This window comes from Schistocerca nitens, chromosome 2, assembly GCF_023898315.1.
Source record: "Schistocerca nitens isolate TAMUIC-IGC-003100 chromosome 2, iqSchNite1.1, whole genome shotgun sequence".
NCBI lineage: Eukaryota > Metazoa > Arthropoda > Insecta > Orthoptera > Acrididae > Schistocerca > Schistocerca nitens.
In genome coordinates this window covers 509,134,243-509,149,800 of record NC_064615.1, presented here as the reverse complement: position 1 = coordinate 509,149,800, position 15,558 = coordinate 509,134,243, and the positions used below count along the sequence as shown (strand labels likewise).

The 15,558-nt window shown below is 44.6% G+C and overlaps 1 protein-coding gene across 2 annotated transcripts in view; it reads right to left on the bottom strand.

Annotated features, from left to right (window-relative positions):
• Window positions 1-15,558, bottom strand: part of LOC126236485 (uncharacterized protein KIAA0513) — a 273,756-nt gene that overhangs the window by 180,854 nt on the left and 77,344 nt on the right. For both annotated transcript variants that reach the window (XM_049945828.1, XM_049945829.1), the window contains exon 2: window positions 15,084-15,333. In XM_049945828.1, coding sequence (XP_049801785.1) covers window positions 15,084-15,324 — 241 coding nt within the window. In that variant the 5' untranslated portion in view covers window positions 15,325-15,333. The remainder of the gene's footprint in view (window positions 1-15,083; window positions 15,334-15,558) is intronic.

The following is a 15,558-nucleotide window of genomic DNA, read 5'->3' as shown; positions in this document are numbered from 1 at the left end:
GTTGGGGGGAGTGGCCGTGGCGGGGTGGGGACAGGGGGGGGGGGGGAGTAAATGACAGATCCAGAAGATCCCGCGAAATGTTTTGTTTGTACAGGGCCCCACCACTCCTAAGGCCGGCTCTGCTTCATATGGTCCAGACTTGGCCGCATCCTATTTTCTTCTGTTTCCAACACTTACAGAACATCTTCGATGACTTCACGTTGATAGTGATGAATCTGTGTGTCCAGAGATGAGGTTGTGGCTCTGTCAACAATGTCAAACAGTCTACAGCGAAGGTATCAACAAACTGGTCTTTCGTTGGGAGAAACGTGTTAGTCGCCAGGGTGACTACGTTGAGAAGTAAATATAAATTGAAGAATTAAGATGTAAATTGTTAATAACGTTTCTTATGTTTGAAAAGCCTTAACAGATTTCACATGAAAAATTCGGGGGCATTTCATTTCAGCACGCCCTCGCAAGACACTGATTATACTGCAAGAAAAGGCAAAAGCAATTACTCAAAAAATGGCTCTGAGCACTATGGGACTCAACATCTTAGGTCATAAGTCCCCTAGAACTTAGAACTACTTAAACCTAACTAACCTAAGGACATCACACACACCCATGCCCGAGGCAGGATTCGAACCTGCGACCGTAGCAGTCCCGCGGTTCCGGACTGCAGCGCCAGAACCGCTAGACCACCGCGGCCGGCCAAAAAGCAATTACTCTTCCCACATTCCATTGGAATGGGAAACATTATGTGGTATAATGGGAACTACAATGTGCCCTGCAATATCGTTTCTTCTTGGCCATGTAAGTAAATGTAGATGTACACGCAATTTATGGCAACGATTGTTGGCATACGAGGACACAGCGGCGCGACATCCCCTCCTAAACGCACAAGCCCATCAGACTAGGCTGGCGATAAAGTGTGTGATGCCAGCCTTCTTGTCTAAGGTAAGCCTTTAGCAGGTCTGAAAATAACGCCTCCCCCCCCCCCCCCGCCCCTCAAATTAGCTAAAATTATCGTCTGTCAAAACGTTCTTGCCTCGATAACTTGAGAAATGCCGGACCCCACGACTTCCTGGAACCAGGAAGTGCTCGCTACACCGCCTGTAGGCTCTATGCTTAAAACAGCTTTTACTATGATCTGATATCGGGGCACCAGATACTGTGGCGTAAATTAAAGCCCAGCCCTTTGGTTTGTTTGCTGTGCACCCACAGCAATGTTGTGCTGTCTGAAACGACAATGAAGAGAGCCCACAATAGAGAAGATAGCAGAGCTGCTTTCTGAGATGCCCAGTTGAATTTTAATAAATAATGTGGGAGAGAGAGAATCAAACGGTTAGCTGGAAGGAAGTGTGACCCTGAATCGAGCAATAATAGCTTCCACATTGATGGAACAACCTTCTATTTCTGGCCAGTGGCTTAATGAAGAAATGAAGGAAAACTCGTGCCTTTGAGGTATAGAGGAAGGCAGACCGATCAGCTGAAACAGTCTGTACAGACATGACATTATAAGTGTAACACCTACAGCGCCTCTCGGTGTTGAAAAAACAAAAATAACTCCCAAATTAGCTCCCATGTTCTTAAAATATCAATTAACAAAATGACCCAAGTCCATCCACAACTAGTAATTACGAAAAATAAATAAAAAACAAATAGAGGGAAATATCTAGTATAGAACGCAAAAGAAAAGGAAAATTTAATTATAAATTTTAGAAAGATGGGAAGGGGGAAAAACAGTAGAAAATATTAAAATATTAGTTATTCCAATACGTAAGAAAATCAATATTATAGTCATAGCACGTAGTTCTGGGACACCAAAGATAGTGTTTATTAAAGTATAAATAGCCATGCGTTGTAATTACGATACTCCAGTCTCTAGTCTGTTCTAGTTCTGAAGTTATTTAGGACGTACAGCTTTAGAGAACAACAATTGGGACTTTATTAAACGGGGATCAAGAATAGATCGTGACGAGATTGTTTTTGAGGATTGTCAATTCAAGACTTTAATTTGGACATTTATCAGATTAGATAAACGGGAAGGTGAATAGTAATCTCTTTGGCTTCAATGTCAATTCGTGTGAATATTTAAATGCTTTACTGAATTGAGAATTTTAACCGGATTTGGACTTTGAATTGTAATAGTGGGAAACTTTAACTTCACGCGACTAGTGGTCATAGTTAATGACAGTTTGCGGATATTAAATAGAAATAACTTATTTACTGAAAGTGACAGGATATTATCTAACATCTCTGATGCTAGCGGGAATCCTACTTAGACATCTAATTAAAGAACTTGTCTGAATGATAGCGTATGAGTGAACCTATTTATTCATAATTTTTGTCAATAAACTGACGTTGTTGATTTGAAACATAATACAAGTCTTGAACATTAATTTAGCTTAGATTAATAAACGTTAAGGTTACGTGATCTATGCCAAGAACAAACTAGCGATTCGTAACTAAAACAATTGAACGAAAGGTTAAAGTATCGTCGTCTGTAAACATTGGTAGTCAAGCTACTAAAGATTTTTTCTCTCACAGTTGGGAAGACTATACTTGTAGTGACCCACGTTTAACATTGGGTTTTAAAAGTAATCAAACTGATACTTAGCCGGGACAATATTAAATAAAAGTAAAACCCTTCAATGACAGTCAGTGTGTAAAAAATAAAATCAAACTTTCACCTATTAGACGAAAAAGCGAAAATAGAAAAAGGGCTGCTACATAAGGCGAATTAACTGTCTTACCAACGGAGAAATGACACAGCCAACCGGTTCCAATAATTTTTTAATACATTGATTTAGGTTTCGACACCTCTAAGAATGTCTTCATCAGAACGAAATGTTAAGAACCGTAAAGTTACATTGCGAGAAGGCAATAAAGTTTCGAGCAGACATGCTCAAGTCAAAAATTAGAAACGTTCCAGTCTTTGATACGTACACGTTGTAATCAACATCAGACTGATATTGTTCATTGCAAGGTATACGTACCAAGCGTCACACTGATGTTGTTCACTGTAAGGTATACGTACCAAAGGCTGGGACCTTTTTTAATTTTTAATTTTCGACCTGAGCATGTCTGCTCGAAACTTTGACTACTGCCTTCTCGCAATGTCACTTTACGGTTGTTAAAATTTTATTCTGATGTTGACATCCTTACTTGTGTCGAAACCTACGCCAATTTATTAAAAATTATTTGCAACTGGTTGGCTGTGTCATTTCTCCGTTGAAACTTTTGTTCGGTTGCTGAAAGACAGCCATGTTCAAAACTGTTAGGTGTCTTATATCGCTCATTACTCGGCTCGACACTTATCCTGGATGGCTGCATGCCTCATCACTCACTAATACCCATTTGGTGGCTGATTAAGTGACACGCTCTGCGGGTACGGACCCCATCAAGGTGCCAGGCGGCTGTGATCTACTGCCTGATAGGTTTGCGACAGTCGAGCCTGATCCTGTCGAGGTGAGGTAAACAGTGGAGGCTACCTTTTGGACCAATGCCGGTAGAAGTCTCGCTTTTCTGTAGAGATTACACCTTTCTCATCTTGTCAACGAATATTTGTAAAGAACAACGCAATTTATTTCAGGGGTATCATAAAGAATAATTAATGTCCATTTTACGCTGCCTGACAAAACAACTGAGACACCCAGAAGACATGGTTGGATATCAATGTAACAGCGTACACGTACACAACATCTAAAGGTATGTAAATGATTACAGGTGAAATTCACTGCGCCAGGTAGAACAGCCATTAGTGTTGTTCCTGTTTAGTGTTGCTACCAGGCCCGGTAGCGTATATAAGGGGTGTGAACAGCGTCAGATGTAGAGTGATCAACGTGAAGGACACGGGCAAGTCATGTACATGTCCGAGACAGCGCTGTCAGTACCAGAGATGAAAGGATCCTCAGTGTAGTTTTCTATTTGGCGGCTGGTCGAATCGTGTTAATATCCAGATTTGTAGGCCATTAAGATGTGACACTGGCTCTTTGTTGACTGTATGGGAAGGTGAGGCACGCATTGTCACAGTCATGGTTCCCGTCGATCACAGCTGACCATCACAAGGAAGGACCGCCGCACATGGTAACTCATTGACATCTGCACCTGCGATCCAAGAACAAGCAATGTAATCCCTGCAACATGTGTTACTCCTGGCGTCGTGGTGTGTGGAGCAATCGTGCATGACTTCAGGTCACGGCTGGTAGTATTTGAGGGAACGCTGAAGGCACAAGGGCACGTCACGCACATCCTGAGTCCTCCCATGCGACAGTATCGCGGGCGATACACTTCCGACGAGTTAACGCTGTTGGCTGTGCTACATCGTCGAGGCCTTTGAATCGCTATTTTTCAACAATACAAAGCAAAACCATTTGGTGCCTATGCTGCCCTGACGTACCTGTCTAACATTCTGCGTGGTGTCTGTTTGTTCTAAGTCGTGTCTCCCTACCACTTTCGCGCAACGACGCTCTGAGCGTGTTTTTTAGGGAATTGACTAGTTTGAACCTGGGACCTGTTGCTGGTAAGGAGACGCCAGACCACACATGACATGTAGAATTCAGAAGAGTTCAGTGAGACTAGCGATGATATAACCAAATACTTAATGATTTCAGCGTCAGCTCCACTGCACTCCCTGTAAAAGAATCCTAATACTAACTAAATTTAGTGGAAGGGGTTCAAGGCTTTCCTATTTTTAGTTAGCTGGTAAAATAACTTCGAAAAATCAGTTAAGTTTACCATTGGAAATTTTATTCTACTCACAAAACATTGTTTATAAATTGCACTATTGATAAAAGGAAATATTTTAATAGAGGATGATAAAAACCAACTGCGTTGAACAAAAATGTGAACGAATATACCCTGAATGAGTTTCCAAGTTCTACAATGGATCGAAGGATGACCTATGCTATATCACATCTATAATCTTGATTTAAGTTAAGTTTCATAAAAGAGAAAACTATCAAAATGGTCTATAGTGACCCTCAATTATCTTTAATTACTTATTTAACTTGTCATAAATTACGGTGGCTGATGTGGCTTCTCAATAATTATATAACAGAAAAATCATCGCGTTTCAGATTTTAACTTCTAGTAGCAAATGTGAATACCACGAAGTTTAATTGACTATCGACACTAGTATTACGTAAAAAGGGGATGTAACAGATGAGACTTCTGCAGTTCTGAGTGAAGCCTTATGCGCTCTTATGCGGCATCGCGTGCGTTCATTACCTTGTCGGTGTTTAGGCAGCGTCAGGGGGCGGCGGCGCAGCTCCACGCACCTCGCCGTCTCGGAAGCAACCCACTCCTAACTTCTCATTACTACAATTTACCGAAGTTGGTTTAAAAAAAGGTATCTGGCTGTGTTTTCAACTGACCAATCAGGGTCTCAATGTTAACCTTAAGCTCCGCCTACAAAAATTCTGTCTATCCAATGAGAAACGTTATACTTTTCGTAGTGGGGCAATGTTTTTAACGTTTGCAACGTAACAGAGACGCGTATAGTCTCATGCTAAAACTTTCAGCTGGTGTGGTCCTTTTAGTGTTATCGTAAGATCTATACTGTTCTTCTGGAGGGCTCTATCTTTTAACATGGACTGGGGGCTGGTCCTGGCGGTCGGCTGGCACGTGGGTTTCCGTCCCTTATCGTAGGGCCTCCTAGCCTACACGACTCTGCTCTCGGCTTCTGTTCTCGTTTCTTCCCTCGGAACTGCGTCTGTTTCACGGTAGGAAGGTATGACATGCATTTAGGCGTTCTTGTGTTAGTCTGTGGTATTCCTTTTGCTCACTCGTTGATCGTATTACTTTGGTTAATTTAATGTCAGGATTTATTCGGAGCTATGTGACATGCTGCCGGATTTGCTATCATGTCAGGGTTTTCACGGAAGGTGTTGGATTTGCCTGACACCTTACACCTGTATGCAAATGGTATCCGACTGTTGCTCTGGTCCCACGTTCTCCAGCTCTGACGCTCGATAAAAACAGTACATGCATTCAGGCCAGAGAGGGTGTAACGTCGTACTGATAAGTTGCCTCATCCTCCCAAGTTATTTGTACATTTGACTCGATTTTGTATTCCATGAAATAACATTACATATCCTTCAGTCTGTGGAATTTTATATCTTTCCCTCCTCCCCTTCTGGGTGCTCCGTTCTTTTTTGTCACGCAATGTAGGAGGGCCTGCTGAAAAATGATGCCTCCGAAGCTTTATGCCGGCCGCGGTGGTCTCGCGGTTCTGGGCGCGCAGTCCGGAACCGTGCGACTGCTACGGTCGCAGGTTCGAATTCTGCCTCGGGCATGGATGTGTGTGATGTCCTTAGGTTAGTTAGGTTTAAGTAGTTCTAAGTTCTAGGGGACTAATGACCACAGCAGTTGAGTCCCATAGTGCTCAGAGCCATTTTGAAGCTTTATGTGAAAAACTAACAAAATTTTGAAATAAAACTAACGTTATTAACATTTTACATCTTTATTCTTCATGTCTACATATTTACTTCTCAACATAGTCACCCTGGCAACGAATACGTAGAATTTTTGAATTTGTTGACGTAGCCACAACTTCACCTCTGCGTGCATTGATTCATCACTATCAAAGCGAAGTCCTCGAAGGCGTTCTTTAAGTTTTGGAAACAGAGGAAAATCGGATGAGCCAAGTCGGGCCTGTATCGAGCGAGGGTGATCGATGACAGTGAACGCAAGGCGTCGGATTGTTGCAGATATCGCAGCACTCGTGAGTGGCCTGGCAATCGTAAGCTGAAGCAGAGGAAGTGTGGACGAACTCTTCGAATTCGAAATTCGATTACAGCACACTGTTTTTCACGCAACGACCTAGTTACGTTACACACCTCCATGTTACATGGATGCTCGGATGCCTGTAACGGCAGAGGGCTGCAAATATGTAGACGTGAATAAATCTGTAGAATGCCAATCACGTTTGTTTTATTAAAGAAAATTTTTTAAGAGTTTTCAAATTAGCGTCCATTGGAAATGCAGTAACAAGAGGACGGCGTTGAAACAAACCTCAATTTGGCTTAGATATGCGGATGATTAGCATTTCATCGCAATTGCATACAGTGGGTGAGAGTAACGCCACCTAAATTCTGTAGACAAGGAAAGATCACAAAGAGGGTTTCTCATTCAGAAATCGCATGAAATCGAATGTTGTTTATTTGTGAGAATTCGTGTTATGCATTACATTAACAGCACTTGTCGGAATTCGACAGCGGTAGTGTCGTGGCGTAAAGGGAATGACGTTCAACGTTTAGCGATATCGCTGTTTGTGTTGGCCAGGACGCCACGATAGTCAGTCGCATATGGAGTCCATGGGTAACAGTGGTCCATACTCAACACCTTACAAGATCTCAAAGGGCCTAGGAAGTTAGCGCCTGAGAGAATGTGCATAACATTCTCTCGGCCCTACAGGATCGTAAAGTCGTGTCACGTACGTAGCATCAGGAAATCGGATTTTTCTGCAGTACAAGACAAGTATCCACACAGACAGTATACCGATGTCTGGAGCAAACAGACTGTCTGCACGGAGATCGTTGTCGGTATCCCGTGTCGTGGCCAGACAGCGATGCGCGTCGACAGAGGTCGGTCCAACGGCAACATAATACGGGGTGAAAAGTATTTAAACCGACAAACTCTGGGAAGTTGTAGGGGACATCAAAACAAATATTTTTCCCTAATGTCATTTTTTCCTATAAGGATTATTTAAACCGGTGCAGGCCGTATTACGCTCTTCAGTTGTTAGAGGCCGTACTACGTAGCGCACCACAACGGACGAGCTGCACACTGGGGTTTATCAACAACAATATCCTAATCGCCGTATGCCGCATCATACGACCTTTGCTGCTGTGTACCAACATCTGCGTGAGACCGGGTCATTTAGCAGATTACCTGAACAGGGACGCCGTCGCACGGTAAGAACGCTGCAAGTTGAGGAAGCTGTCTTGCAGCATGTGGAGCGGGATCCTTCAATCAGCACTCGTGAAACATGGGGACGAATCAGACGAATGTAAGAACAGTCCTTCGAGAGCAATTGTTATGTCCATTTCACTTACAGCGTGTCCACAACCTGGAACCAGTTGATTATCCACCCAGAGCACAGTTTTCGCAGTGGTACCTGGAACTGTGTGAAATGAATCCTACATTTCCATCCTCTGTGTTGTTTACCGATGAAGCAACGGTCGGGGGTGATGGAGTCTTCAACATGCACAATTCGCATGTTTGGAGTGAGGATAGCCCACATGCCACAGTTACTAGCGCTCATCAAGTGCGGTTCTTCGTTAATGTGCGGGTCGGTGTTGTTGGGGACTGTTTAATTGGGCCGTATCTGCTACCTAGTTGTTGTCTCTTGGTCGTAAAAAAATGGAAAAGTGTTTGTTGGTTTAATTATCTGCCTCCAGAGAAATCTTCCGCTACCGGTTTAAATACTCCTCATAGGAAAAAATGAGGGGAAAAATATTTGTTTTGATGTCCCTTACAACCTCCCAGAGTTCGTCGGCTTAAATACGTTTCACCCTGTATAAAGGAGTGGCAAGCGCGTCATCTTTTCAAATGAGTCGCGGTACTGCGCACTACATCACGATCTACGTATCCGTGTGTTTAGGCTCCGAGGAGAACGAACATTGCCAGATTACGGTCGTCGTCGTCGTCATACAAGTCCTGCACCTATGAGGGTTGCTCAGAAAGTAATGCACCGCAATTTTTTTTCTTCATCAATTATTTATAGAACATAATGAGAAGTATACATACGAAAGAATGGTGTCTTATCTACACACCCTAATTTTCCACGTAATCTCCATCCTGTTCTATGGCCTTCCTCCAGTGCCAAACAAGGCGTGTATGCCCTGTCGGTACCAATCCTTGTGCTGGTGGCGGAGCCAGTGCTTCACTGTGTGAATCACCTCCTCATCGCCCTCAAAATGTCGTCCACGAATGTCATCCTTTAATCTGTCCTAGCGAATGATTACATCAGCTCGCTGCAACATGTCAGGTGTGACAGCCGTGGATGGTCTCCCCGACCGCTGCAAATCGTGGAGGTCCACCGAACCGCTTTCTGATGACCTCATCCTCAATGCCCAGCGACTAACTGTACTTCTGTTGACAGCAGATGCTCCATAGACTTCGCACAAGCTCCTGTGAATATTACCCACAGTTTCTTCCTCTGCAGTGAGAAATTCAATGACGGCACGTTGCTTGCAACGTACATCACCTACAGACACCATTTTCAAACTGTTCTGCATCTTCGCTATCTGTCGGAAGTGACGGAAACCTGGCGTGCTCACTCAGGAGACTTCAAATAATACATACGTAACATTTCGCATTCGTAACATTGTTTTCGGCTGAGAAAAAAAATGTGGTGCATTACTTTCTGGGCAACCCTCGTAACTTGACGGTACGAGGTGCAATTGAGTACACATCACGACCACTTCTGATTCGCATCGCCGTTAATTTGGGCAACTGGCGTTACACTTCTGACGATGAAACCGTTCGCTGTGCTTGACGTTGAAGCCTTCATGACATTATCTTTCAATAGGATAGTGCAAAACTACTTGTTACTCAAGCTGCCCTGAGCTACCTCGATACAGATGGTGTTCGAGTGTTGCTCTGGTCAAGTCGTTCTCCAGCACTTTGCTGCCAAATGTGGCTGCTCTGTGTGCTAAATTTCGCACAGTGTAAACCCCCAAATCATCTTCAAATTTAATCATGTATTTTTCTTACTATGCTGTATACGCACAATAACTAAAATGACGTAATTTGCTCTTCTTCCTAGTGTTGCAATTTTAACTGCTAGGAGTGTAGATAGTGAATCATCACCCACGAAAAATCTGAGCTACTATTAGCATTGTGCGCTAGGTCATGAATATACACTATCTAAGTAAACGTATCTGGACAGCAATTAGTGAACATTAATAAGGGACGTATCCATCCTTCGCCTTTATGAATGGTTGAACTGTGCTGTGGACACTTTTCAATGAGGTGCCTGAATGTCTGTAGCGGAATGGCAGCCCGTTCTTACTCAAGACCTGAAACCAGAGAAGACTGATGTAGGACGCTGGGGTCTGGGGCGAAATCGACGTTCTAACTCATCCCAAAAGTGTTTCGTTGGCTTCAGGACGAACCTCTGGTCAAGACAGTCCATTTCACAAATGTCACTGTCCACAAACCATTGTCTCAGAGATGTTGCTTTGTGACAGGGTGCTCTGTCATGGTGATACAAGGAATCGTCGCCTCCGAACTGTTCCTCTACTGTACGCACTAGCCAGTGCTCTGAAATTTCTTCATATCCTTTCACTTTTAGTGTTTTCTTAAGCGCAATAAACGATCCATACCTGACCACGTCAGATTTCAGATTCCCCCAAACCGTAGCAGCACCTCCTCCGTACTTCGCTGTTAGTGCTGCAGACGATGGCAGGTAACGTTCTCCAGGCATTCTCCAATCCCAAACCGTTCCATCGGATTGTCACAGGGTAAAGCGTGATTCATCACTCCACATTACTCGTTTCCAGTCATTCACTGTCCAGTGGCGTCTTTCTTTACAAAAACTCAAGCGTCATTTAACTCTGACTATAGAAATATATTGCTTATGAGAAGTTGCTCCACGATAATATGTCATTCTTCTTAACTCCTGAAGAGTTTCCCTTTATTCTTAGTTTGAAATGATCCGTTATAAGAAAACAGCCAATGTACTCCTCAAAAAATTTGATAAAATGTATGCTTGTCAATAAACTAGCGAAAGTTTTTTGTAAAGCTAGAGAAACCTCCAGATCTGTGGTGGATGCTAATGTAATGGTGCCCGAGAAGAAATGATAGGGACTACTTCACTTGTCTTCTGCCCAGCAATTTGCCCTTCTGTAATGGGAGCTTGTAGTCGATCTAGTCGTAAATTGCTGGCTTCATAATGATCTAGTTCACTAAAATTACTCGAGTTCATTATTTAATAAGAACTACTATCCTGTCTCCTTATCATATAAATAATTTATATTGTATTTTGATTGTGTTTCATCGGCAAAATAGGAAAGTTGGAGGTGAACTGCTCCCCTCTCCCCCTCCCCCCCACCTCACTGCTCGAGATATTTTGTCCGATTATTTCCCTCGTAGTACATAAAATTTTATCGTGAGAGCTGTGTGGGTATGATCGATTACTGCTGTCGAACAATGACGCCTACCAGCCTACTCACTGTCCTGATGCGGCACCGGTTATAAGAAAAGTGATTAGTTGATCGACCACAAAAGGAAAAAATGTCCTTCAGAATTACAGAAATTCCTGTGAGCTGCACCGTACGGTACTCTTAAAAGGAATTATTATCCCTCATCAATGTGGCTTCTCCCATGTGTAGACAGGTAAGCTACGTAAAGTCAATTACATTGAAGAGTCAAAGAAACTGGTACACCTGCCTAATATCGCGTACGACATCCGTGAGCGCGCAGAAGTGTTGCAACACGACGTGGCATGGACTCGACTAATGTCTGAAGTAGTGCTGCAGGGAACTGACACCGTGAATCCTGCCGGGCTGTCCACAAACCCATAAGAGTATGAGGAAGTGGAGATATCTTCTGAATAGCACGTTGCAAGGCATCCCAGATATGCTCAATAATGTTCACGTCTGGCGAGTTTGGTGCCCAGCGGAAGTGTTTAAACTCGGAAGAGTGTTCCCGGAGCCACTCTGTAACAATTCTGGGCATGTGAGGTGTCGCACTGTCTTGCTGGAACTGCCCAAGTCTGTCAGAATGCACAACGGACATGAATGGATGCAGGTGATCGTACAGGGTGCTTACGTTCGTGTCACCTGTCAGAGTCGTATCTAGACGTATCAGGGGACCCTTATCACTCCAACTGCACACGCCTCACACCATCACAGAGCCTCGACCAGCTTGAACAGGCCCCTGCTGACACGCAGGGCCCATGGATTCATGAGGTTGTCTCCGTACCCGTACACATCCATCCGCTCGATTCAATTTGAAACGAGACTCGTCCGACCAGGCAATACGCTTCCAGTCATCAACAGTCCAGTAACGGTGTTGACGAGCCCAGGCGAGGCGTAGAGCTTTGTGTTGCGCAGTTATGAAGGGTATACCGATGATATTTCGTTGAACAGTTCGCACGCTTCACTTATTGATGGCCCAGCATTGAACTCTGCAGCAATTTGAGGAAGGGTTGTACTTCTGTCACGTTGAACGATTCTCTTCAGTCGTCGTTGGTCCCGTTCTTGCAGGATCTTTTTTCCGGCCGCAGCGATGTCGGAGATTTGATGTTTTACCGGATTCCGGATGTTCACGGTACACTCCTGAAATGGTCGTACGCCATCGCTACCTCGGGGATGCTGTGTCCTGTAGCTCGTGCACCGACTGTAACACCGCGTTCAAACTCACTTAAATATTGATAACCCAGCATTGTACGAAGCAGCAGCAACCGATCTAAAAACTGCGCCACACACGTGTTGTCTTACATTGGCGTTGCCGACCGCAGCGCCGTATTCTGCCTGTTTACATATCTCTGAAATACGCATGCATATACCAGTTTATTTGCTGTTTCAGTGTATGTTATTAACTGCTATTTAATGTCACCACTATGAGAAACTTTCAGTTCAGTATCTCTTGTGAGACTGAAGGTAACTCCACACTCTTTATGCACAGTCATTATGCCAGATGGTCTGCTGGGAGCATTTGAAAACTCACGAGTAATTTCATCCGCTGATTTCATGCGGTTTTGTACAATCACCGTCCGAAATTCTCGACAGACCCTGTCCGTCAATACACGAGGTCTACCTGGTCTCGGTTTAGCGGTGGTTGTTCCTTCGGTTTTCACTTTACAATCACTTCATCAACAGCTTTACGAGTTTCAAATAACTTCCGGAAGTTCAGCCAGGCAACACCTTCAGCGACTGCCGATATTTCGGCAGGGGAAGACCCCGCCATTTTCAAGGTAAATTGCAACGGACAGGCGACGTACATGCAAATTTAAAACCTCGGTACTCGGACTGATGCAGGAAAGATAACACACACACTGAACAACTAGTGCCACCAAAGATGATCAAAGTCAGAGCTATCGATAGTGAGACTACGAACTCGCAGGTGAGGTAGCATTGACTCTGTCCCTCTGTTTTTTGACAAGGGAGAGAGCCGGCTTCGAAACAGAGTTTAAACAAAAACCTCCATCCCTGTTAATGAGGTTGCTCGCTAATTTAATCTCAAATGCCTCCTTAATAACACTGTCCCAACAGCTGGACGTGTAAGCCAATATCTCCGTGCTATAGTGAGTAACATCGGCGCTCCCACGTATCGTGTAGCCAAGCATCTTGCTTCTCTGTGAAGTCCACAAGTAGGTCGGTGTGAATATCATATCAGGAACTCAGCTGATTTTTTACGCCGTTTGGAGGGACTACGGTTGACTGACATTTTAGTGAGTTTCTATGTGGCCTCTCTCTTCACTCGTGTTCCTCTGCCTGATTCGTTGCGGTTAATTGAGGCTAGGTTTGGTGCTGAATTAAGTAATCTCCTTCGCCATGTGTTGACATCCATTTACTTTTTATTCAATGACCAGTATTACGAGCAGACAGATGGAGTTGCGATGGGTAGTCCGTTGTCTCCTGTGATCGCAAATTTGTTTATGGAAGACATCGAGGAACGTGCATTGGAGTCGGCGCCTTTGAAACCAGCCTGTTTCTTTAGATATGTTGACGATAACTTTGTTGTTTGGCCTCATGGTAGGGAGATTTTGAATGCCTTTCTAGGACGTCTGCACTCAATCCACCCGAACATTCGTTTTACTGTGGAGGTGGAAGAGGATGGTTGCCTTCCCTTTCTTGACGTGTTGGTTATGAGGAAGGATGATGGATCATTGGGACATGCAGTCTGCGTGAAACGAACTCACACCGTCCTGTTCTTACAGGCTAATAGTTGTCACCATCCGGCTCAGCGTGAAGGGGTACTTCGTACCTTGCTACACAGGACACATGTCGTTTCCGACTCTGAGACTTTGCCAGCTGAGCTGTCTCATCTTGATGTTGCATTTTTTCAAAATGGTTGTAGTAGTAGACAGACTCAACGTGCGTTGCGCTATCGAGCAACTGTACATCGGGTGGTCGATGATAATTCTGAGTCGACACTAAGTCTACTGCCTTTTTGCCTTACATAGGAAACACTTCCAACAAGATCGGTCGTATTTTACTGAAACACGATGTGAAATGTGTTTTCCGACCTCCATCTAATATTAGAGTGCTTTTGAGTTCTGTTAAGGATGGTCTTGGTCTGCGTAAGGCGGGTGTATATCCCACTCTTTGTAGCTGCGGCATGGCATATATAGGTCAAACTATCAGGACCGTGGAGGACCGATGTACTGAGCATAAACGGCACACACGATTACAGCAGCCAAGTAGATCTGCTATTGCCGAACATTGCTTGGATACTGGTCATCCCATGTTATATAATAACAGCGAGATATGTGCATGTACGTCCAGCTACTGGGACAGTGTTATTAAGGAGGCAGTTGAGATTAAATTAGCGAGGAACCTCGTTAACAGGGATGGAGGTTTTTGTTTAAACTCTGTTTCGAACCCGGCTCTCTCCCTTCTCAAAAAAACAGAGGGACAGAGTCAATGCTACCTCACCTGCGAGTTCGTAGGCTCACTATCGATAGCTTTGACTTTGGTCATCTTTGGTGGCACTTGTGTTCAGTGTGTGCGTTATCTGTCCTGCATCAGTCCGAGTACCAAGATTTTAAATTGGCATGTACGTCGACTGTCCGTTGCAATCTGCTTTCAAAATGGCGGGGTGTTCTCCCGCCGAAATATCGGAGGTCGCTTAAAGTGTTACGTGGCTGAATTGCCGGAAGTTATTTGAAAGTTGCATACGGTAGGAGAAACTCAGGTCTCAGCTTTACGAGGGTTGGAATGTCACTGATGGATTTGTTACTCATGTGACGTCCGATGGCTATCCCAAGTTCGAAGACACTGTCTCCAGAACGAACCCATTTTGTTGTTACTGCCTGTTTTCTGACAAGAGGAAGGCCCCGATTTCTTTTATACTGGCGAGTCCGCCTATCTTGAGGATTAACAATCACTTGTGCTTTACAGAGGGGTGTCCGGAGACGGGGTACGTACCGTGGGCGGCGTCGCCGTCTGGGGCGGCGCCGGCGCCGAGCAGCGACTCGGTGGGCGCGCGGCTGGCGGCGTCGCTGTCTGCGTCGTCGGAGCCGAGGCTGAGCGCCGACTCGAGGCGCGACGACAGGCCGGACAGCAGGTCGTTGCTGCCCTCCAGCACCGACAGCAGCCGCGAGCGAAGCGTCTGCCGCAGCTCGCCGCCGCCCCCGCCACCGTCTTTAGAGCCCAGGAGGTCCACCATTGCTGAGTCCTGCAGCCACAAAACACGCTCCTGTATTACGCGCGTAACACACTTTCAAGTTACGCACAAATACACGAGGGGCATTCAACAAGTAATGCAATACTTTTTTTTCTGAAAGCAGGTACGTTTTATTCAGGGTTCCAGTACACCATAATATTCCACACTCTTGTGGCTAGAAAAACCTATATTTTATCATAATCTCCGTTCAGCGCGACGGCCTTATGCCACCTTACT